This window comes from Erpetoichthys calabaricus, chromosome 2 (assembly GCF_900747795.2).
Source record: "Erpetoichthys calabaricus chromosome 2, fErpCal1.3, whole genome shotgun sequence".
In the NCBI taxonomy this organism is placed as follows: Eukaryota; Metazoa; Chordata; class Cladistia; order Polypteriformes; family Polypteridae; genus Erpetoichthys; species Erpetoichthys calabaricus.
The window spans coordinates 129,047,183-129,071,949 of NC_041395.2; the positions used below are offsets into that span (position 1 = coordinate 129,047,183).

Below are 24,767 nucleotides of genomic sequence, written 5' to 3' on the forward strand. Positions count from 1 at the left end.
TTAATTTTTCTTGTCATTCATTTTCATTCGTTTTTTTTTTTAAATTATATATATACTATTTTTTTCTGTAACTTTACTATGTGCTGTAGACAACTTAATCTTAAGGCTAATCAACACACTACCTTAGCACTCTCTTGGTTACCAGTCTTATTGGTAACCTTCTTCTTCTTCTTTTTTCGTCTGCTCCCGTTAGGGGTTGCCACAGCGGATCATCTTCTTCCATATCTTTCTGTCCTCTGCATCTTGCTCTGTTACACCCATCACCTGCATATCCTCTCTCACCACATCCCTAAACCTCCTCTTAGGCCTTCTTCTTTTCCTCTTCCCTGGCAGCTCTATCCTTAGCATCCTTCTGCCAATATACTCAGCATCTCTCCTCTGCACATGTCCAAACCAACGCAATCTCGCCTCTCTGACTTTTTCTCCCAAACGTCCAACTTGAGCTTATTGGTAACCATACCTGCAAAATAAACTAATGGAATCTGACAAGAAAACTAATTGGAGTAATAACTGATGCTTGGAAACATGGAAAGAAAAAAATGAAGAGAAAGAGACTGAAAGCCAGATGAATGGCTATCATCCAAAAAGATGCTGAAAAGCAGTTTCAAGTATGGAAAGAAATTGTCATTAACCAAAGAGGCTGTTGAGCTGCTGCCTGCTGGGTTACTAATAAATGGATAACAAAATGCTCTAACAGACATAGAGTAGTAAACAATAGGTATGATGCCATACCGGCTGTCTGCTCTCTATCTTTTGTCATATATTTTTTCCTTCCTGGCAGCAATTCTGGCTTCAGTCCAGTTTTCATTAGTCTGTCATAACATTTAATACTCCCATTGTCTGAAATCAATTTTTATTGCCAATCTCTCTCTCTCTCTTTTGCAAAAGTAGTGACTTCTGATTTCTGACTGATCACACTAGGCCTCAGTTGTCTCCTCTGAACACAAATTAACTAGCAACTTAAAAAAAACAGTTGCTCTGCTCCCCAGCTCTGGAACTCACTACCATTTGAGCTTAGATATATTTAAACATTTTCACTTTTCAAATATAAACTTAAAACTCACTTGTTTAAGCTTTTTCTCTTTGATTACAATTGCTCTGTCTGATTTTAATTGTTGTATTTTAGTTTTGTTTATAATCTGTGTTTTATCTATTGTTCGGTGTCCTTGAGTGTTTAGAAAGGTGCCTACAAATAAATAAAAGGTATTATTATTATTATTAAAAAACAAACAAATAAGCAACAACAGAAAGGTCCTTATCATCCATGTATTATCTGAAGGTCTGAAACTCAGCTGACATTGAAGCGTAGCGTATGTACGAAGAGGCTGAGATATTTAAAAATGGGGTGTGGAGATAAGCAGCCCTCTACTTTATGCTGGTGATTACGTAAATATACTTCTTACCACCTTACAGTGAAGTGATTATTTTTCATGTGGTAATTTCTGCCAGGCATAACACAATAAATCATTCTGGATTTGAATCTCATGCTGAAGGTTGCATGTTCTCCAACATCTGCACATGTTTTACTGTAGATACTCCATTTTTCTTCTCCCACACTCCTAACAGTTTTCATTAGGTTATTTGGCAATTCAAAATAGGCCCCTGCTTTAATGTAAGTGTGGGTCTGCATGGGTTGGCACTGTGATGTACTTCTGCTCTGTCTAAGGCTTTACCGTGTTCATTGCTGCCAGGATAGTCTACAGGCCTACAGTGGCCTTGAATTGGATTAAGCCAGTCTTAATAAAGTTAATATACAGGTGTGATGCCCTTAGGTGCCTGCATCCTTGGCATTCATTTCTTCCCAGGACATCGATAGTCATGTACAGAGGGTGGTCTAGGACAATGAGGACTCAAACAGCAAATTCAGCAGCAAATGTCCCCGCGACTGCAAGACTTTCCAATGGTGTGCACCCACACCCTCAAATACTGAGTTGCAGTGTTTTTATAACAAAATTGTGTGCTGCCACAAACCACTGATGCACATTACCACAACAGGTTAATTAATAAGATGAGAATTTATTGTCATATACACAGTAAACAGTCAGTCAAACACTGTTCAATAAAACTCATACACTACATGCTCTTCCAGCCACCAGCATTACAGGCAAGACAATGCGATTAATGTGTTAATAACACAACAGACAATAGATAAGAAAAAACAAATAAAACTGCCTTGTAAGAATATATTGTGGAAAAACAACACTCACTATGTAAATATATAAATCAGATAGCAAGATTAAAACATATTGTATAATCCAAAAAAAGATATAATGCAGATATCATAATTTAAAAGGTGACTAGAACAGGTAAACTACTGCTGCATCTATGTGCCATGTGAGGGGTAGAGGTAATCATTCACAGGTTTAATTGCCTGCAGATAAAAACTGTTCCATAGTCTTGTAGTCCTTGATTTCACACTCCTATAGCAACTGCCTGATTGTAGGAGTGTAAATAGACTGTGTTGAGGTTGGGTGCTGTCCTTCATAATCCTGTGAACGCTCCTGATGACTCTGGCACGGTCAATGTCATCCAAGGATAGAAGAGCTCTCCCTGAAATGATTTGGGCAGTCCGGACCACCGACTGTGGGACTTTGTGGTTCTGTGCTGGCTGAGCAATTACCAAAGCAGACTGTGATGGCATTGGTAAGAATGCTCTCAACAGTACCCCTATAAAAGCTAACAAGGATTCTGGTTGGCATGCCAAATTTCTTTGCCTCTTCAGGAAGTACAAATGATGTTAAGATTTCTAAACAGTTGAACAGTGTTGTGGGACCAAGTAAGAGCCTCACTAATATATAGGCCAAGAAATTTAAAGATTTTTATTCTCCTCTCCTTACCAAAGTACAGTGGTGTGTGCTGCGCTGCTGCTTATTCCTTTTCCATGGATCGTTAATGATCCATTTTGTTTTACTAACATTTAAGAAGAGATTGTTGTCTTTGCACCATGTTACCAGATTTACCACCTCCCTTGTATACTCCTTATATATTAATACCTTGTACATGACAGCTGATTTGTACAATGATATGAACATTAAGTGCAATAAGTTTATACAGTAACTTCTAATTTACATACATTATAACCAAACTGTACATAATGTGTTAGGATATAGTGGGTTGGACACTGACTGACTGTACATAATGAAGGCATAATCACAAAAAATACAGTTATAGTCATATCTGAAGCAGAATAAAACAATCAATTAATTAAGCATCACAAGCAAAATTAATCTGCAAAACTGAATGATGCTTTCATTTAAGTATGTTTAAGTATGTGACAGAGCATACAGTGGCCATGTCCGGGCCTAATGTCACCTGGCGTCCACAAGAAAGCTAGAGTGTCAGATGAACAAGGGCAACAGGATGCATAAAGAAAGTGAGGTGTAAGGTTTAGATGTAAACAGGTATGATTCCCATAAGCCCTTTCTCTGCCCCTAACCCCTCTCTTTCTCTCATACACACTTTGGCTATGCAGCAGTTAAAGAAATTTTCTTAAGGATATATAGTGTTATTTTAAAAACATGTATTTCAAAGATAAATAAAACAAACCCACTATCCTTTAAACTGATTGGGATCAATCAGGGTGGTTACACCTCTGGTGCAAATGTTTTTTTAATTTCCTTTCTTATTCAGAAAATATAGCTTAATTGTATCTTTAGCAACATGTTCAGTAGTGATCTATTACGCTTTAATAAGCTATCATTACAACATTTATTAGTAGCCCTGTAATTAGGAGTGTTGCCAAATGACACATTTTAAGTGTAAAAAAAAAAAATCCACCATCGATCAATACCAGCTTTACCAATAATAGTGGCATTAGGGGACTGTCAAACTATTTCATACACTTTCCTTTTGTATAAATGCTGCCTTTTCAGAAATGTCACAGCTGTAAAGCTGTTGTGACCCAAATACAAATTTGCCAAAAATGAAGATAATGCAACTACCTAGGTGATATTCTATAACACTATCATCAGAATTATAATACATTATATATGTTATGTGATTGGTCTGTGAACTGCTTTATTTTTTCCCTTTTCACAGAAAAATGGCAAATCCAGATCCAAGTCTCAGAGTACGGAAGGAGAAGAGGCAGCGCCGCATGATGTCACAGGGAAAGAATCATCAGCACTTCACAGGTTTGCTCCCTTGAAGATGTTCTGCACCGTAGTTTTGCTGTAAACATTTCAGTACACTGTTAGCTAGGTCAGCCATAACAGAAGTCGTTTCTACTGCCGCCAGGAGAGAGGACTTTGGCTGTGTTGTCCCTGCTATCATCTGGGACATCATACATACAGATTACAATATTTTATTTGGTATTAAGAAAATTTTCAGTTAAGCTTTATAAAACAAAGTAAGAAAGGCATGCCATCACAATTAATAATTTGAAAGACATTATCAATAAATCTGTAAAACAGTTTTGCTATTGTAATATTAAATTAATCGCTTTACCTAGCATGTTCTTTAATCCCTTTCACATATCTCTTTGTCAGCCTGCACTTGTACATTATGCTGAGATAGACAGATGCAGTAGATAGATTGGTTGGATATAAAGCTGGGTATCAAATTAAATACAGTTCTGGCTAATGGTTTGTCTTGTATATGACAGTATTATTTTTAGTGGAAAATGTCTTTATGATTGCTTAGAGCAGCACTTGCAATTGATCACCATTGCATAGCTAGCTAATGAGAGAGAACGGAATGGCCTCAGTGCTAACTCCACATGCAGTGTCTGCTGCCCTTTTACAAGTAGAATAGCTATCTTATATTACCTTCAGACAGTGTAAACAATTAACTCTATCTTATCATTTTTTTTTCTCTGCATTATAGGGTTATAGTATACACAAAATATGAGAGATTTAATTTAGTACAGTACTAGCAAAGTCATCAAATCAAACTAGTCTAAATACAACAAAATGTAATGGAAATCTTCACTATTAGAACAACCTTGATGAAAATTCTGTACAGTTAACATGCACTGAAAATAAAGGTCGCTGTAAACTGCAACCCCAATCCTTAAAAATTTGGGACAGCATGGAAATTGCTAACGAAAACAAAATGGAGTGATTTGTAAATTTGCTTTGAGCTGTCTTCAACCAAAAACAATATAAAGACAAGTTATTTTACGTTTCACTTAATCAAAAACATTGTTTTTTGAAGATACACATTTATTCTAAAAACTGATGCCTACATGTTCCAAAAAAGCTGGTACAGGGGTAATTTAGGACTAACAATGATGTAATAAGTTGAAATAACAACATGATGTGAAACAGACAATGTTAATCAGGGGAGGCAATCATGTTATAGTATACACAGTAAGTAGCATCCAAAATAATTTAGATCTTCAAGAGCATGGAAGGGTCCAGGCTCACAAATTTGCCAACAGATGCATTGGTGAATAATCCAGTGCACTGACAACATAGTTGTCCTAAGGCAAATTGGTAGGATTATGGACATTTCACCCTCTACAGTACACAACTTATTTAAAAGTTTCAAAGGATCCAGTCAAAGCTCAGTGCCTAAAGAGCAAGGCCGAAAACCACTTCTGAATGCTTGTGATCTTCGATGTCTCAGACGTCACTGTATTAAAACCATCATGGGCCTGTAATGGCTATCACAACATATGCTGAGCAATACTTCAGTTAACCTTTGTCAGCCAACTCCACTCGCCACAGCATCCACGGATGCAAGTTAAGTCTTTACTATGCAAAACAGGAGTGCCGCTGACTTCTCTTGGTCTAATCTGAGATGGATTGTATAATGGTGGAATCCTGCTTTGTGATCAACATTTCAAAAAGTTTGTGAAAAAAACAGCCATTGTGTTCTTTGGGTCAAACAGAAAAAGCTGTTATCAGCGTCAGGTCCAAAAGCCAGCATCTGTGATTGTATGGATCTGTGTCTCTGCCAATGGCATGGGTAACTCACACATCTCTGAGGGCTCCATTAATGCAGAAATATACAGTATGTTTAAATTTTGGAATAAAATGTACTGCATTCCAGAGGATGTCTTTTTCAGGGACATTCATGCGTTTTCCAGCAGAATAACGCCAAACAACATTCTACCCGGATTACAAGTGCATGGCTGCTTAAGCAGAGAGTGCGGATACTTGAATGACCTGGCAGCAGTCCTGATCCATCTCTGACTGAGAATGTGTGGTGCATTATGAAACGCAAAATACAGCAAAGAAGGGGAAAAATGGGAAAATCCAGCATGCCAAATGTAACCAACTTGTGTCTTCAGTGCCTAACAAGTGTTATTAAAAGAAATTGTGATGTTACACAGTGGGAAGCACTCGATTGTCCCAACGTTTGTGGAGCTTGTTACAGGCATCAGATTTGACATGAGAGTAAATGTTACATTTTCCAAAAAAACTGTTAAAATCATAAGGTGAAACATTAAATAATGTAGCAATGTTGTAGGGTTTTTAGTATAGTACGTAGTAAACAGACTTTACAAATTACTTCTAGTTTGTTTCATTAGTATGCTCCGTAATGTTCCAATGTTTTTGGAATTGGGGTTGTATTTTCAAACTCAAGCAAATAAAATTTCTATATATAAAATTCTTTTCGTGTTTGAAACGGAAATGATGTATGACCACGCGATATGGAAATTACATAAAAGTGGTAAACACAAACACGGCAATCTATCCCATACAAGTGTGTCCCGTGTCGCCCTCTCCCAGCCCTCCTCTCTGGACTCCAGTGCTGAGCCGTCCGCCACCAGGCACGTTCTCACAGAGAAAGCTGCCACATTGTAACTTTTTACTAATTCGCAGTATTTGATAGTAGAAGAGATGAACAAAACAGCTTTGCGTCTTTCTACTTTTTAACTGCGCCGAGCTGTAAACAATGTGAAGACAAGACCATCTTCAGCGGCGAGGGGTTGTAATAACAAAGTGGACGCAGGAAGGCGCGGAATGTTGGGTTTTTCCTCCGGGTCAACAGTTTCGGGCAGCATCCTCTCTTCTCGCACTGTTTGTCACACTTCAAGTGCCCTGTCGGCTCCTGGGATAGTGGAAATCTTTGCGAATAAGTGTAATCGGCGCTATCGAAGTGGGACTCTCTTGGTAAACTGTCCCTTAAGATGAATTCGGGTCACTAAAACCCCGCAACATTCAAGGTTGCTTTTGTGATGAATTCTTTTAAGAAAATGGAGGGTTTACATCTAAAGATGTACTGACCTCTTCATGTTAAGTATTGGAATTGTTTGGACCTTCTACCCGTTAAGCACAGAAAGGCAGCATCCACATATCTCAGAATAATTTTTCTCTTCAATTACAGGCACATACTGCAAGGTTGTCATCAGGTACTTTGCCCGAAACCACTACAGTAGTACTCAATGTATCTTTACTTCTTAAATGTTAATGTTTGACTGTTTAATAATTTATACTCTTCTTATATCTTCTTCAATTTCTTTTATCAAAATGTTTTACTACTTAATAATTAATATTTATATAATTTCTATGTTATTGTGAATGCTCTTTATTTGTTCAAAAATAACATTGGTAATTAACAAACTTATTTTATAAATACTACATTTTAGTTTTTTTCCCCTTATACTCAGTGAGCAAAGCCACTGGGTAATCAGCTGGTATTAAATTAAGTATTATTTGAATACTGAATTTTCTACGAATTTGGAAATCTATAGGTGATGATTTTCTTTTTCTCATCCAAAGGACAGGCTGGCGTAGGAAGACAATAAAATTAAGTAGAGATCTGTCAGAATTGGTAGTTTTCACAAATTCTGTTGCATCTCAAGATATTCTAGAGGAAGGTAATGTATAAATATTTATTTACATAAAGAGTTTTTTTTTTGATAAGTTGATCCTAGATTGTTGCAGAGACAAACCAAAGTATAAACTGCTCATTTTGGGGCTTTAAGCTTCTCCGTGGACCAGTACTGTTGCTTTGTAAATGGCTTTTTTTCTAGCACTGGGGTCATGAGAAAAAAACTTCTGTTTCTAGCATTTACTATATCATATGCATGATTTACCATCTCATTCCTTCAAAATTATCCGCATGACCTAGTTAGTCATGTGCATGAGATAATTATATAGTATGCCCTGTAAAGGCTACATCATTATATTGTGTACGACCTACTGTTCTACACTCGCACAGAAATTATTTTCTAGTTACCCTACAGTAATTTGCAATTTTAATAATAATAATGGGCCTTGTGATTGCACTTGCTTTCAAAGACCTTGCATATATTCAGGTCATTAATCATCAGTAACAGAAAACAGAATATGGTGCACATTTACAAATATACCTTATAGTACCACTACCACTATTTGGCCACTGAAAATGTTTAAAGTTACTTATTTGGGCAGTATGTGTTTATTTGCTTTAGAAAGGTATATGTTATCTTAGAATAAAAGCAAATGGGCATCAATACAATAAAAAGTAGCAAGAATGCCTTATGGTTTTAAAACAATCCATCATTCTGTGTGTCCTCCCCCAGAATGCAATGCAGTTAAATTATTCCAAGCTTCTTGAGAAATTTGCCACCGCTGGTCTTCTGGCTGCTTTTTGTTCTTTTTCTTGTTTAAGTGATTCAACACAACTGCAGTTTGTGACGATGCAGGTTCTACTCCATGCTCCCATCTAGGCTTCTGGGGAGCTCTCGAACACGACACCGTCGGTAATGTCACCAGTGAGCTACACACTGAAGACATCAACAACGAAGCAAGGGGATATGCAAAAAGTGCAGAATTCTTTTATTTAAAATCAAAACCAAAAACTGTGTCCAAATAGTTCTTAAATAAATAATCCATTAAAACGGGTGAACTGTGGAGGTTAAAATCCAATAAATGCATCCTTTTAAAACAAGTTTAAAATGATAATGGCTGGAAACAGACTTGTCTTAAAACTCCGGTGCTTTCTTCTTTCTACTGGCGGATCCCCTGCTTCTCCCATACAGGCCCTGCAACAAGGGAGTTGCCCTACCAGCAAATGCAGCTCCCTCCTATTCTGGTCCGGTATCTTTCCGATCCCCGGCTACGTAAGGCTCTAGCTGGACCGAGACTTGGGTTCTCTCCCCAGCGGCCAGGAAGCTCACGCTGGGGCTCAACACACTCAAAACCTCCTCGACTGCCGCTCCCTTCAATGGCCAGTCAACTCCTCTGCCGGTCACTCCAGCTCCTCAAAACTGCTCAGCTGGAGCGACCGCTTCAATCTGCTCCCCCAAAGAGTTGGCCAAACACTCCTCCAGGGCTCTCCTACTAGCTGCATTCAACCTTCAACGAGCCTGCTCTCGCCACACTACCATGTCCCCTCTTTAAGTCGTGAGTGTGGCGATTATTTAAAAAACTGACCTTTTTGATCTGAGCTGTAGGCCCGCTATACCACACAGTTATGTTGAGGCCAAGGCCTTGAGATGGCCACTGTAATGCTGTTAGTGTTTCTCTGCAGACTTCATCCTCCAAAGTAGATCTTGGTTGTGTCTGCAGTGGATTTGGAGTTGTTAATGTGCTTTTTTCAAATAAAATATTATATCAAGGGTACAGCATGATGGATCAAATTCATTTTATTTTGTTTAGGATTCATCAATTCATTCACCATGACCAGATCTCCTACATCACCACAGACCATGACACAGCCACCACTGTATTTCACAGAAGGCTACAGACCTCCTGATGCCTTTGTGAACCAAAAACATTTTTTTTAACTCATCATTCCATAACTCACTCCATGTCTTTCAGCTACTGTTTGTTGATCCATGTTTTATGGTTTTTAACCTACTGTGATCTCTTCTGCTTGTTGCCTTTCCACACCAGTGGTTTCTCAGCAGCAAAGTGCTCTACAAAACCATTTCTTTTAAGACACTTTTGGATAGTTAAAGCATGTTTTTGGTGCCAGATGCTAAGCTAAGGTAAAACTGGCTTAGTCTTTCATGACTTTGTTCCTCACAAGGGGGATTTTGTAACCAACAGCACACATACCTGATTAATATGGTTCTACTTTTTAGTTTTAGTTATACTTGAAACTTTTCTCCAGAAATTCAATTATATGTAGAGTGTTTGCCCTGTGTGAGTGTGTGTATTTGTATAAATATGCCCTTCAGTGGACTAGCACCCCGTCCAGAACTGGTTTTCATCCTTGCACATTGTGCTGACAGTAGAGGTGCCAGGTACCCTACAGTCCTGAACTGGATATGTGCAATAGGAAATAGGTGGATGACAGTAGATAGATAGATAGATAGATAGATAGATAGATAGATAGATAGATAGATAGATACTTTATTAATCCCAATGGGAAATTCACATTCTTCAGCAGCAGCATACTGATACAATAAATAATATTAAATTAAAGAATGATAATAATACAGGTGAAAAAAACAGACAATAACTATGTATAATGTTAAATATTAACGTTTACCCCCCTGGTGGAATTAAAGAGTCGCATAGTTTGGGGGAGGAACGATCTCCTCAATCTGTCTGTGGAGCAGGACAGTGACAGCAGTCTGTCGCTGAAGCTGCTCTTCTGTCTGGAGATGACATTATTTAGTGGATGCAGTGGATTCTCCATAATTGATAGGAGCCTGCTGAGCGCCCTTCGCTCTGCCACAGATGTTAAACTGTCTAGCTCCATGCCAACAATAGAGCCTGCCTTCCTCACCAGTAATCAGACAATTTGAATTCCCTCATAGTAAAGCATGGGAAAAGTCAGATCTGCTTAATAAGAATGACTTGCTTTTCTGTTATTTACTCCTGCCATCTATGCAATCTTGTTTTGCTGTTTTGGATATGCCACTTCATAACACAACCATCCTCTATAATATTACTTCAATTTAATCTCTTATTATTTCCTGTCCAGGCTTTAATATTAAATACAATGTAGTGAAAATAACTCAAGGCCTATTGGTATCTTCAACAAGAACACATTGGCAAGAACCGGCCATTCAGCTCAACGTTCATGTAGTGGCCTGTTGGTGTTGCATGCAGTGTAGGGACTGACTTGAGAGTTCAGTTGAACTTACTTGCTGTTCCTGCATGTAGAAAGGTAATAGATTGTCTCTGGCTCAATGTTGTGATTGACAATTTTTATTAATTTTCTGTGTTGATACGTTTGATAAATAATGCATGCACCTGTTTAAGGGTTTTGGATTCTGAAAATTTTGTTTGTTGTGTCAGGGTGTTTTGAAAAAGTGAAAATTTGGCATCTTTGTTTTGCTATCACCCCTGACATTTCAGAGTGTGGACTACCAAGGCGGGCACCGCCACCCCAACCTGACACAGACACATGCAGAGGCACAACTTCAAAGCACACAGGAATTTTATTTTTCCTTTTCTCTTGTGGGAAATGCCTTCCCTGTTCCTCACAAGTATAATACAGTCTCAAATGCACACAGCACAGCACAACACAATTCTCTTCCTTTTCTTTCTCTTTTCTCCTCCACTCCTCTTCGTCTCCCTCCTCCCCTACTCTGGCTCCTGAAGTATTGTCTGCTGGCCCCTTTTATAAGGCGCCTGGAAGTGCTCCAGGTGCTCATTGATGTGAGAAGGGGTCAGCAGCAGCTGCAGCACCCCTGGCAGCACCCACAGATCCCAACAGGGCTGTATCAAACTCCAACTCCCATTGAGCCCTGCTGGACACCACTGCAGCTCAGGGGGGCTGCCACCTACCGCTCCAGGGGAGGTAATGCTCTGGCCATGCTTCCTCCCCCAGTCCTTCCAGTGTGAAGGTGTCCCGGCTGCACATCACAGGAGCAATTGCTTTGGGAGTTTCCATGACAATAATACCCAGAATTCCCTGGAATCACACATTTAATTATGCAAGTTTTCTCATAATGACTTTGCATTTGCTCTATTATTAGTTTCTCTAAGGCAATTTGTCTTCCTGGGTATTTAATTTTTTTTTTGCTCTTATTGTCGGTTTAATTTTGGGTTTTGGTGAAGGTTTGGGTTTTTGTGGTTACGACTCTTATGTGTTATTTTAACTAAGTCTCATTTCCTGGTTCATCTCACTTAAAATACTGTATGACAATCTCAAGACAGTATACTCAATGCATTAAAGAGCTGCTTCTGAGTTCCGGTGTAACATAGCTTTCACAGTTGACCCTCAGCAGTTCCACAGTAAAATATTTCCAAACTGGAAGGGATTGTGGTGTGTATCACCCATTTCATGACAAAATAATCCCTCATCAATGCCTATTCGACACAATTTTTCAAACTATTTTGAAGTTGAAAGTAGAAGGTCCTCAAAATACCACTATCTCCACCTAGTATCTGTGGTTCTTTGTGTGAAAAACACAACTTTCTAACATTTCTGGAAAATTAACACTAACCAGCTTCCCACCTGTGACCCTATGCTCCTGTTGAAGAACTTCTTTTAAAAATACCAGTTGACACTAATCTGACGGATTATGAAGAGACATGACATAAATCTTTAAAATTAATCTCAATTTTCTTAAGCTGAAGAGGTTCAGTTGCTTTTCTCATAGCTCTCACCCCTCAGTCCTGAAATCAGTCTAGTGGCTTGGATTTCTCACCATCACTCTTATGCCCTTTTTGCAATTTGGTGATCAAAACTGAGATCATCATTCTAGTTGAACCTTCACTGTTACATTTCACATTTTAGGATTAATCGCCCTCAACTTGTACCTGACACAATTTGGTTGGTCATTAACAGAACATCCAATTAGCCTTCTTACAATTCTCTGTATGTTGCCTGCTTGTGGACTCTAAAGAGTCCATGATGACTCCTAAATATTTTTCATTTGGTCTCCTTTCAAGTTTCAAATTAAGAGTTGAGCAATTCTGTCTAATTTGTAAAGGTTTCCTGTTACAGTATAATTCAATCTATTTATTTCTGGAATATCTCTCCGGAAATACTGTAATAATTAACAGAATTGGAGTGTCAATATTAAAAACAGCACATCGGACATTTAATTTGCATTATTTTTGCCATTCTGACTTTCTGTTTCTTGACTTTTGCTCTAAATTCCTTCACTACATATTATTGATTAATAATTTGGCTTGGCTGAAAGATAGCCTTTCCTATAAGGCTTAACGTTGTCAGTATTGTCTTGCTGTTTTCAGTACTTCCCACTAATAGCATGTCTGATTTATTAATGACCTAAAAGGATTTTTATCATTCAGTGAAATTTCTAGTTCTTTCAAAGGAAAACAGATTTATTCTTGTTACTGTTGTGACTTTCTTAATCTGTGCATTAGATCAAAATGGAAAAGGTTGTCAGAGCAGCAATGATTAAAGTGCAATGCAAACTGTAGTCAGATGTAGCGGGGTGGAAGCACTAACAGAAAGCAGAGATCAGCAAAACATGTGCAAGGGGGAAAACTGAAATGTAAGTCAAAATAAAGGAACAAGAACTGTAATGAATTTACTCAAAAAGTACATGTTTATCTTGCAAGGTCTTTTACAAGTCCTGACGCCTGTTTATGTGTGTGCAATCATATTTTGTAGCATAGCCACCATGGTGTCACAGGTACATTTACTTATTTGGCTGCACACAATATTTCAGATACAATTGATTACATTTCTTTTGCTTTCCAATTAGAGCACAGACGTGAAGTGAGTTGTTCATGGTCAGACAGTGTTAGTAACAGCATTTGAGCCCACAGCCTCAGGGTTTGAAGTCCAAAGCCTTAACCTCTGTGCTACATAACCTACCTGTCTGGGATGTAATCCACAAGCAGTGCATCACATGCCTAGAAACTAAATATTATCATAGCGAACAGCCACACTAAATACTGTCAAAAGATTTTCTCCAAAGATAAAAATAAGAATATGCAAGGAACAGAATTGTTTTCTAAATCCTGACAGTTAAATAACGTTTATAAAGGAATAATGCTTGCTGTCGATCTCTTCTTGTGCTTTTCTAGATTCGTGGTGGTTCCACACTGCAAAGTAGGGGTCTCCAACTCCGGTCCTGGAGTGCTACTGTAGCTGAAGGTTTTTTCATTCCAACCCTTAATATCGGCTTCATTTATTCCTTAAATGGCACCCAAACAGAAATAAGATGTGAAATGAGCCAACAGATGATAAGCTAAATTGGGGCCTCAAACTCCAACCAGTTTCCTAATTAGAAGCTAATTTTGTTAATTAAACGCGTTATTTAATTCCATTTCCTGTTGGTGCTCTTATTCTGTTGATTCTCTTTTTTCTAAGACTACCATCAAAAAGTTTTGTGAACCTAAGCAGATCAACATGACTGAGACCATCACTTTTCTTTATTTTTACATATTTTGTGATGAACACAGATTAGCTGGTTGTGTGTTGACCCAGTTTGTATCCCATTATTGTTTGGCTATCAATTAAGGAAAAAAGAAAGTATCTGAGTCTTAAACAGCAACACAACTAAAATTTAAGCAAAAGAGTTAATTAGCAGCAAAAACTGGTAACTAATCAAGAAATCAGTTAGTATGAAAGCCCACTGCCACTGTAGAGTTCCTATGGCCTCATTTATAAAGCTTGCGTACAAAAAAAAAGAGGTTCAAAATGTGCGTATACTGTACAACTTCCTAAATGTAGGGATTTCTGAAAGAAAACTTGATGGGGGAACATGCATATATTTATGGCAACCCCGACTGTGGTGAGATGTGTGTGTGTGTCTGTATATATACAGTATACTCTATATAAAATCCTAACCCTAGAAGTGCAATGATTTTGTGTAACCATTTTATGTGACGTTTTTATGTCATGTTTTTTCTCATGCTTTAAATTGGGCTTATTTTAAAACCTACATATATATGTTTGGTATCATTCTTTTCAGAATATATCGCACTTTAATGTGATGTTGTTAGATTTTCAGATTATTATTCCATTTCTAAATTATAAACTAAAATATCAAGAACTCTCGTCCCATGAGATGAGACTTTGTGCCAAGTAATTTAATCACGCCAGGGGCCGGAAATAAAAGACAGAGTAGGACAGCTGCTGTACAAGCTTTTAAATGTTGGAAGCGCTGTGCGAGATGCAGATCACATGTCACAGTACCAGCAATCCAGCAGCTGATCAAGCAAAGAGAAGGTAAAAAAAAAAAAACACTGTATTTGTTTCCCATTGTATCACCGTTTAAGAGGGGGTTTCGGAGGAGTGACCGCGTCTCCTTGGTGTACGTTCAGCCCCCTCTTCACAACACGAGCAGCAGAGATGTGAAGTGGCTGGGGGGCGAAGCAAGCAGGGGGGAACCCCCTAGTGTGTATGTGTATATATACTAGTTGTGTAAGCCCGGGCTGTAATAACCATGGATTCTGGCACTTCAATCAGTCAATCGCATCAGTTGAACATTAGAGGCTAAATGAGTTTCTCTCTCCTCAGAGGTTTTGTTTTTCTGATGTGCTTGTCTTGCTTTTGTATTAGCGGCTAAGTGAGTTTCTCTTTTTTCTGTGGTTTCACTTTGGCGACAGAGTCGCTTTCTATGAGCGTCATGCTGTAGCCTCGCATTTCCGGGCTGGACAGACAGATATATATATATATATATATATACATACATACATACATACATACATACATACATACATACATACATACATACAGGGTGCCCACAAAAACACTCCTTGATTTTAAATGTTTTTTTTTACTGAGGTAGGTGACTATCTTTTTCAACAAGATGGGGCACCACCGCACTGGCATCTTGCTGTCTGTAATTTTCTCAACAAGCGCCTGCCAAACAGATGGATTGGTTGCGCTAGACAAAATGACCAGGTGTTCCTCAAGTGGCCCCCAAGATCACCGGACATTACTGTTTGTGACTTTTTCCTTTGGGGGGGTACGTGAAAGACAGAGTGTACATACCTCCACTAACCGCAACTATGGATGATCTGCAGGAACGCATCACTAAAGCTATAAACGTGATCACGCCGGATATGCGTCGGAGAGTGCGGTCCAAGCTCAATTATCGCATCAATGTTTGCCGACTAACAGGAGGGGTACACATCAAGTGTATGTAATCAACAGATACCATATGAAACTTTATGAGATGATGAAACTGTAGCCTCAAAGGTTATGTATAGTTTAGTTGATAAGCACTACAGTTCCCATGATGCTTTGGGACAGGATATACAGGGACTGTTGGAGTTATGGGGGTTGAAAAGTTGGAGTTGTTGGAATGAGTAATAAACGTTCATTCCATTCAGGAATCTATTTGAGTCTGGACTTTATTAATCAAGCAAGACCCAGGTGGCATGACAATCAGTATGCAACATTTTGGAGAAACTGGGAAATGACAACAAACTTCATAAACTAAAGAAACACAGCTGAACCCACTAAATAATGACTGGTATGCATTATTATAATATTATAATATATTGCAATAACATTTTGGTGATATTAATTATTATATAATAATTCATATCGCAGAGCCGCTATTATAATGTTTGTAAATGTGACAAACATATTAAACCTCAAAAGTGTTGAATATGATATACAGACTGTATTTCAGTTTCCATTTAAGTGGGACAATGCTGTGCATTTTGCACTGAAGAACTTTTTTGTGCTTAAAGTCATTAACTATGGAGGCGCTACATTCAGTTTTCATATGATGTGGGTGTACATCCTTTAAACATAATATACTGTATGTTTGCCAGCTTACAGAGAGAATTTGCAGCAGTGGCCGGCTCTCCTAATGTAATCAGATCACTTTACTGTACACATATTGAAATAAGAATGAAGCTGCCTTTGTTAACCGTGAACAGTAACATTCCATTAACATTCAATATGTGATGCCAAGATGAGATTGACAAACATCATGTCTCCATGGATGAGTCATCCCGCGATTCATTCATTTTGAAGTGAACTAGCTTTGGCAAACGTGACGATTCTGTGCATGGTGGGTGGCTCGATGATAAGGTAACTGGCTGAACCCTCAATTCTTCAATGTTCTACACTATTCATTGTATCAGCAATCATATCATTACATGTGCCAGGTACTAGCGGCTACCCGTTCAGATGCTGCCATGTTACACCTTTCCCAGACCCCCAGAACAAAGAAGACAGGCGCTATAATGCTGTACATGATCTTGCATGCTCAGATGCGGAGTACTGCTAGATGTTCTTGGATGCAGGTGGCAGGATCTCGACACATCAGGAGGAATGCTGCTCTACATATCTATGAGGCCGATTAGCCTAAAGGCGTGTTCATGAATGCACATTTTCAAGGTGATTATGATTTATAAAGAATAAGTTGTATAGAAGTCTGCACATGCCAGGTTTTATTAATCTGCATTTTTTTTTAATATTCCTGTTTTTGGCATGTGCATATTTTCACGCTTGAATCCACTCAAAGTTTTATAAATGAAGCCCCAGGACTGTAGTTGTAACCCCTTGTTGTAAAGTATGAGCTCTGTATGAAAGGAACGTCTGCCACAAGCCAATGGACTTTAAACCTTTTATTTTTTCAGTATTATACACAGCATAATGCTCTTAAACCAGCTTAATACAATTCAGGACCAGAGTCCACTCTGACAGCATTTGATGCAGGGCGGGAATGAGCACCTGGACTTTTGCCTGTCCTTTTCAGGGCCTGTTCACACAGGACCAACTTGGAGTTGTCACATCACCTAAACTTTAGGGAATATTGAGAGAAGTTTCCTGCAGCAGCAACACTAACCTCTGCAATGCCTTACTGATCTCCAGAAGTTTAGCTTTTTTATAATTCTAAATAGTAAGCTTAAAATGTCACACATTGTGATATAGACAAAAAATTAAAAATATAATCATAATACATACTGCAAAGCTTGTGAACCCCACAATACAACAGTATTTAAGGTCACATTAAGAAAAGCAAAAGTAGAATCGAGAAATATTTTTTGCACTGTACACTTGCCATTATTCTTTGTAACATCTCCAATTTTTACTTTAAACAGGCAATCCAGGGAACGTGTTATCCTTCAGTGAAACTCGGGCTCACCAGCTTGTGCACCACAAACCTGAGCAGTTTATTTTGTTCAACCAAAAACAGCTTACAAGAATCTACCCATCCGCGTATAGAATAGACTCCAGCAACTTCAACCCCCAGACATACTGGAACATCGGCTGTCAGCTGGGTAAGTTCTGGGAAACTGAGGTTTGGCTGTCATCAGTATTCATTTACTTTATATCCTTACATGAATTTAACATGTATATAGTAAAGAAATATTCTGAAAATCTGGCAACATATTTTATACTTATATTCCATTTCTATCGTATAACATCTACCCCAGTATACTATTTTATTCCGATGTATGCATTGAATGAAATTGTATTTAGGTGTGCTCCACAAATGGTGCAATGTGAAATAAAGAAAAAAATAAAATCAATTAATCGTTTGCTTGTCCTCAAGTTTGTCAATCAACTTTTGATAGCTTGTTATAAATTCGCAAAAAGGTATAATTCTAAGTAATACTCTGTTGTACAGTATACACATAATTAGCATATTACAGAGTCTTGTTGACCATCAGCAACTGTATTTAAAAAAATGAAAGCAGTAAAATTGATACAATGAAATATTAGAAAGTGTTAAATGGACAATACAGCAGCACTGAGTATTTTTTGTCACAGACTGATCAAAATATTCATCTATGGTTCCTGCTAATAAAGATTTCAGATCATTCAATTAAAAATGCTTTGTACTGTATTTTATGGTGAAAGCTAAAATAAGTTTAAAATCACTGGAAGCAAATAGAAGGCTTCACAAAAAAATGAAATAGGAAAGCTCAATCAGCATATAAAAATGTTGTGCATTGCACCATGGATAGCTGAAGTGACAGCTTCATCTCAATGGCTTGGCCTTACTCGAAGGTCCAGCCTATGCACAAATAAGCAAAAGACAAATTAATTGATTATTATTAATTCATTCATCTATTTTTTTATTTATGTTCATAGTGGCATTAAACTACCAAACTGAGGGACGTATGATGCAGTTAAACAGAGCCAAATTTATGGTAAATGGAAATTCTGGCTATGTTCTAAAGCCTCCACCCATGTGTAAAGGTATGTACAGTAAAGCTCAAGAAGTCTTTTAATAAAGTCCTGCATCTCAAGAGATTTTTTACATTTATTGTTGTGTGGATTTTTTTTTACTTTTTCTGTTTTATTCTAGCATCAGTTTCAGAAGACGTTATTTATTTTTGTCTCTGCATTTGTAATTGGCGCTTCATGCATACATTTCTTTGAAAGAGACTTCTGTTAGCTATCTTTTATCAATTATTATTCTCAGTAGGCTATTCTAAACTAATAAAGTTAAAATGTAACAGTCTTTTATTTTAAGAAACATCCTTCAGTTGCTATATCACTAATCTTCAGTAGGTGGCACCAAAAGCACACTTTATTTCTCCACTCTTTTTTTATTCTGCTTTTCAGAATCAAATTTATGAAATCAGATTTTTATTGTATTATTGTTAAGTAGTATGCAATTTGTATGTTGAGTAATGTAAAAAAGTATTACATTTTTAATGAGTCAAAAAGCTCAATTTTATAGATTATTTTGGAATGCTAAGCTAGGATAGTTTTAAACTTTTTCACAATGTTTTGTTCACAATTAGAGTGCATAACTGCGCTCCTGAATACTACAGAAACACATGAGTTTGCATTTCTGCCTCATGGATCCAGCATCATGGGTATGAATGCAAGTTTTTGCTTGCATGAAGTTTGCACTTTTATTTATTCAATTATTTTTTCTTCCCTGTCCCATAATGTGTGTGTTAGGTTAATTGCTAACTCTACATTGTCCCTATACGAGTGTCAGCATAGGTGTGTGTGTCAGCGGGACCTCCGATGGATTCCTGTTTGGTTCCTGTCTTGAACTCAAAGCTGCCAGGATAGGCTCCCACCCGCTATTGATACATATCAAATGATGTTGTGATTGACGTAATTTTTTTTTTTATTGTTTCACTTATTATGCTATTTATGCTAAGTTCTCCTTCTGGTGTGTTTTAGGAGCTTTCAATCCCTTTTCAGATGATCCGCTTCCGGCTTACCCTAAAAAACAGCTGGTTCTGAAGATCATAAGTGGACAGCAGTTACCCAAACCCCCAGATTCTATGCTGGGGGACAGAGGAGAGGTAATGGTTGTTGGAAAAAATTCTATTTGAAAAGTAACTTGATTTGTATGTAGTTGCTGGCTAAATAAATATTGTTCCTTTACTTACTTAAAGCCTGAGTGATTTTTCCACAATTAACACTCAGACTGATTGCAAAAAAACATATGCGTTTACTACACTATTGCCACGTAGTCTTGCTCAATTGGGAGACTCCTAACTCTCCTATTTTATGTCAGTGGGTAACTGATGATACATACGATTTGAAAATGGAAAAAATCACATTTGCACTTAGAGGATCTGTACAAAACTTTTTCAAAACCTGGCAGGATCTAATCAATAACATTTTAGAATAAGCACTTAAATTGAGGAAGCAGGTTCTCTTCCCTCTTTTACTCCATTTATCTTTATTCATTTATTATTTTATCTATTCATTTGTCTTTACTAGCATAAAGGTTTACACTGCTGGCCTAGCTCTCTTCTCAGGGGTGAGGGTTGATTTGTTTCAAACCTTTTCTTTTTTTTTCTTTTTGTAAAACATGAGTTATGTGTATAGATTGTTATTTGATTCTAATAAATTCAATAAAATTAAAAAAAAAATCTTACAATCTTACCTTCACTGGGGATACATTATGGTTTTGTGAAATTAATTAATTGGTGCAACCTCTTTTCAAATAATGGTATAAATAGAGAGGTGACCAAACCATCCCAAATATATGTGGACACCTGCCCAACACTACAGCTGCACTTGTATACAAGCAGAGTTGCTAGAAAAACATTCCTCAACTAAGAAAGGCTGCAAAGTCATCAAAAAGACATTGATGGAAAGAAAGAGTATGCAAAAAACCAAGAAGAAATGAGGAATCAGAAATACACATCAAAGTCAACTCATGAATACAGTAGTAGTAATTGATCTTGTACTAAGGCTTTATCCCTGATACAAGAGGTTTCTTTGAAGCTGCTTGCAACTTTTTGGCAAATAATGGCGCTGCAGTTCCCATCATCTTGATGTCTGATCCATCACTAAGGTACCAGTCCAATTCTAAAATACGTAGAAGGATTTTTTTTGGATGAAACTTCAGACATATCTTTAAAGCACAAACAGATATTTTGCCAGTATGGAGTTTTAACTTGTACTAGGTTTTTTTTTTTTGTTAACACATTTGGATGGTTCTTAGGAGGCAGTATTGGGCAGCATACAGATCTCTGTATAACCTGGCCTAGGAAAATTTGGAGTAGATTTCCACACTTTTATATGGAACATTGTTCTTTACTACAGTCTAAGAACTTTCAATTATATTCCACAAACTTTGTTTCCCTAGGATATGTTTCTGGGATGTGCATGAATCGGAGCAACTTATATAGCAGTGGCTCCCTGTTGAGTGCCACTTCAAGCAGGACCAACGTTTCTGATACGTTAAACTACTAGTAACTTCTTCCATATAATTTAAAGACCTTTATTACTAAAAATAGGTATTAAAGAACATAATAAACGTATTATTCTTGGAGTAACATATTTACAAGAATGCCATTTCCTTTACTGTAAACCTAATTATATCCAAATAAAAAGGTCAAAAACCTCCATGTCCTGCTCAACAGCAATCAACTGACCCCCCCCCCCCCCCTTTACAGAATTAAAGCCAGAAGCAGGACAGACTAATGGAGCACCTATGATTGTACACAAAGGTGTGGCTAATCACCTGATACTTGTACTTTAATACAAGCATTTACATATTATTATGCAAATGGCTCTTACAACTTTTGTTGGACTTTCTCTTCATTCAGCAGATGGTGATATATTTTTTTCATTTTCGGGGTATTTCATATACAGTATGTGTGTATCAGTGATGTCTTCATAACAAAAACAAGAACTAGAACTAAAAAAATTGTTTTTCATTTTACAAGCACAGGCAAACAGAGAAACTAAAACTAAATAAAAATAAAAATTAGTGATATGTGAACAAACTAAAACGAGAACGAAAATTTTAGTTCAGTCCAATTCAGTTGTGCAGAGGGGTTGTTTGTAGGTCAACCCTGAGTGTTCAGTTATGTTGCGCCTGTTTAATATGCGGTCATCATCATCATATCTTATCACGCCACTGCCGTATCCAGGTAAGAGCAGCGTCATTAGCATCCTTAAGATCTTCATCGGTACATGTAGGGCCTCGGGAACATTCATGGAGAATGTGTTCCATTGTATGGGTGGGCTCACCACAGGGACATTCAGCGCTTGTTGTGAGGCCCCATCTAAATAGGTTGTCCCTTGTTTTGCCCACCTTTGACCTAGTTTACTATGCGGTGATCTTGTACCTTGGGCTTACTATTATCACGTGGCGCAACTTCAGTAAAGGACCATTGTTTGTTTGTTGAGCAAATTTGGTTCATCAGGTTGAAGCGGTAAGCACATGTGGTTGACGATGGCGAGTTTGGCACAGATGTTTGTGGGAAAGTAACGTGTGCAAATACTTTTAGTTACAGCGCAGATGATGATAAAAGCAAATGTAGCATGCAAGAAGAAGAAAAATAGTCTTGGAGTTTCGGTGCATGACCAGCTGGATCATTACTTAGTGGAAGACCAGCTCTTCTCTGGCACCAGGACTGCACTTCAGTACTGGCAATAGAAATCATCAACATACAGCCTGCTGGTTCCAGTGGCTGAGGACTTCGTCTGTGCACCTGCATTACAGGCGTTCGTCAAGAAAATATTTTCACAGTGTGGCTACCTGTGCAACGGATGTCATTGCAACATGAACAAATCTCTCGAAATGCATGCTTGTTTGAAGCGTAACAGCATCGTGCTTGCACAGACTGGTTTCTTGGGTTGAAACATTTCATCTTGCTGACTACACTCATTAGGCCACTTAATCTGTTTGCTCATTGATAGTCAAGTTGTGTTTAACAGCATTATGAACTGTGCATTTTGTCGAATGAAACATAACTTGCATTGAAATATGTGTAGGCGAGCATTTGTGGTCTTGCAACAGACAAAAATAAATTAAATTGCACTAATATTATGTAAAAAGGCCAGAACTAAATAAAATAAAGACTAAAATTTTAAACACAGAACTAAATAAAAAATAAAAATTGTTGACCCCACTGAAAAGTAGAATGAAATAAAAATTAATTTTATAAAATAAAATAAAAATTCTAAAACTTCAATTAATATCAGAACTGAAATATCACTGGTGTGTATATCCATGCTTCAGATTTTTTCACACACATTTTTCATGTATATTGCCTACATTTCTACGAGGTTATGTTTGTGTGTATAATTTGTATAATATATAAATACTTTCTGAGTATATATGGAAAAATGATGAAACTTGCAGCAATAGATTACTGACTGTTTTTATGTGTTCAGTTCAAGCTGCATTTTTGATGTTGGTGATATTTCTTCCAGGTTATTTGAATAATATGTTTTTGAAATATTTTTGCATTTTCTTTATCATGACTATGCTATCTGTTCCAGGTGAGGTGTTTTTTGAACAATAATGCTGCTTGTGTATGAGTGCTATTAATTAAAAGGTGTCACTGCATATGACTTAAGGATGGAAAAGAAACCTGAGCTACCTAATTTATGGTGTACCACTGAAGGTCAATAGGTGCTTGACCTTAACATTATACAGCTCTGCTTTTGCAAACAATGTTTTTGTATTTGTTATTGTTAGATGCCTAATTAACCAAGATGCTCATTCTTTCAAGAAAGATATTTTTTCTCACTCAAATTAAGGACAACTGCATACATTAGAATTAAATTAGCAGGTTTAACTTTCAACATACACATAATCTTTTGCTGATTAAAGCAGTGAAATTCATTTTCATGATGACCTACTTAAACGTCTTAAAAAATGTTAATTCAGTGAGTGTGAAGTAATTAAATAAAAATATAGCTTTTTGTTTTTTTTAAGGGAGCATTGATTGATCGTTTGCATACAAAATATCCAAATATATAACAAGCTTCATTATATTGAGAAATCATACCAAATTCTACTGTGTTATGCCTGAGTTTTTTGGTGGCAAGAATGAGGTTTTTCTTTATTTTTTTTATTGTACATTTATTTTATGAACTTGTTTCTTGCAGATAATTGATCCTTTTGTTGAAGTGGAAATCATTGGGTTGCCAGTTGACTGTTGCAAGGAGCAGACCAGAGTTGTTGATGATAATGGTATAGTAACTTCTGTAATCCATTTTTGTAAGGGACAAGTCTTTTTTTGTCACATCCGTGTACATATTGTGGCAGATCCTCAAACCATATAGACCATTGTAGGTAGCATTACTGTACATAGTAGACTCAGACCTGCCTAATAATATAGCTTGTAGACTGAATTAATTGTGTTTAAACTAAAGGACAACACTTGGATCAATCATACACACAGGTAAAACCTTATTTTTTTGCACTGTGTGAACCTACAGTATGTGATATGATGTGATATGATGTTATTTGTCTTAGGCCTTGTCTTTTCTTGCCAGCGAGCACTTATCCAATGCTTTCTAATTCTAACCTCACCCACCTTTTGAACTTGGGTATTCATTCATTTATATTAAGTTATTTACAGTATATTCTATCCTGAGGTCACTTCTAGTTCAGGTCACTTTAGAATTTGGGCACACTTACTGACATGCCCTTGGCCATCCCTACCATGTGTACTTTCTCTAGGTAGTCATCATGAGGCCCTGTATATTTAAACTGGCTCCTAACTTCTTTTTGCTATGCCATTGATTCCTGGTAGTTTGTTTTTCTTTTTGACCCTTTACTTTAATTTGGATCTTTCTTATTGCTTTCTTGATTGCTC

The 24,767-nt window shown here is 37.3% G+C and overlaps 1 protein-coding gene across 1 annotated transcript in view; it reads left to right on the plus strand.

Annotated features, from left to right (window-relative positions):
- Nucleotides 1–24,767, plus strand: part of plch1 (phospholipase C, eta 1) — a 314,659-nt gene that overhangs the window by 272,199 nt on the left and 17,693 nt on the right. Inside the window, exons 14-19 of the mRNA XM_028794504.2 lie at nucleotides 4,039–4,133; nucleotides 7,671–7,768; nucleotides 17,823–18,002; nucleotides 18,820–18,927; nucleotides 19,873–19,997; nucleotides 24,055–24,139. Coding sequence (XP_028650337.1) covers nucleotides 4,039–4,133; nucleotides 7,671–7,768; nucleotides 17,823–18,002; nucleotides 18,820–18,927; nucleotides 19,873–19,997; nucleotides 24,055–24,139 — 691 coding nt within the window. The remainder of the gene's footprint in view (nucleotides 1–4,038; nucleotides 4,134–7,670; nucleotides 7,769–17,822; nucleotides 18,003–18,819; nucleotides 18,928–19,872; nucleotides 19,998–24,054; nucleotides 24,140–24,767) is intronic.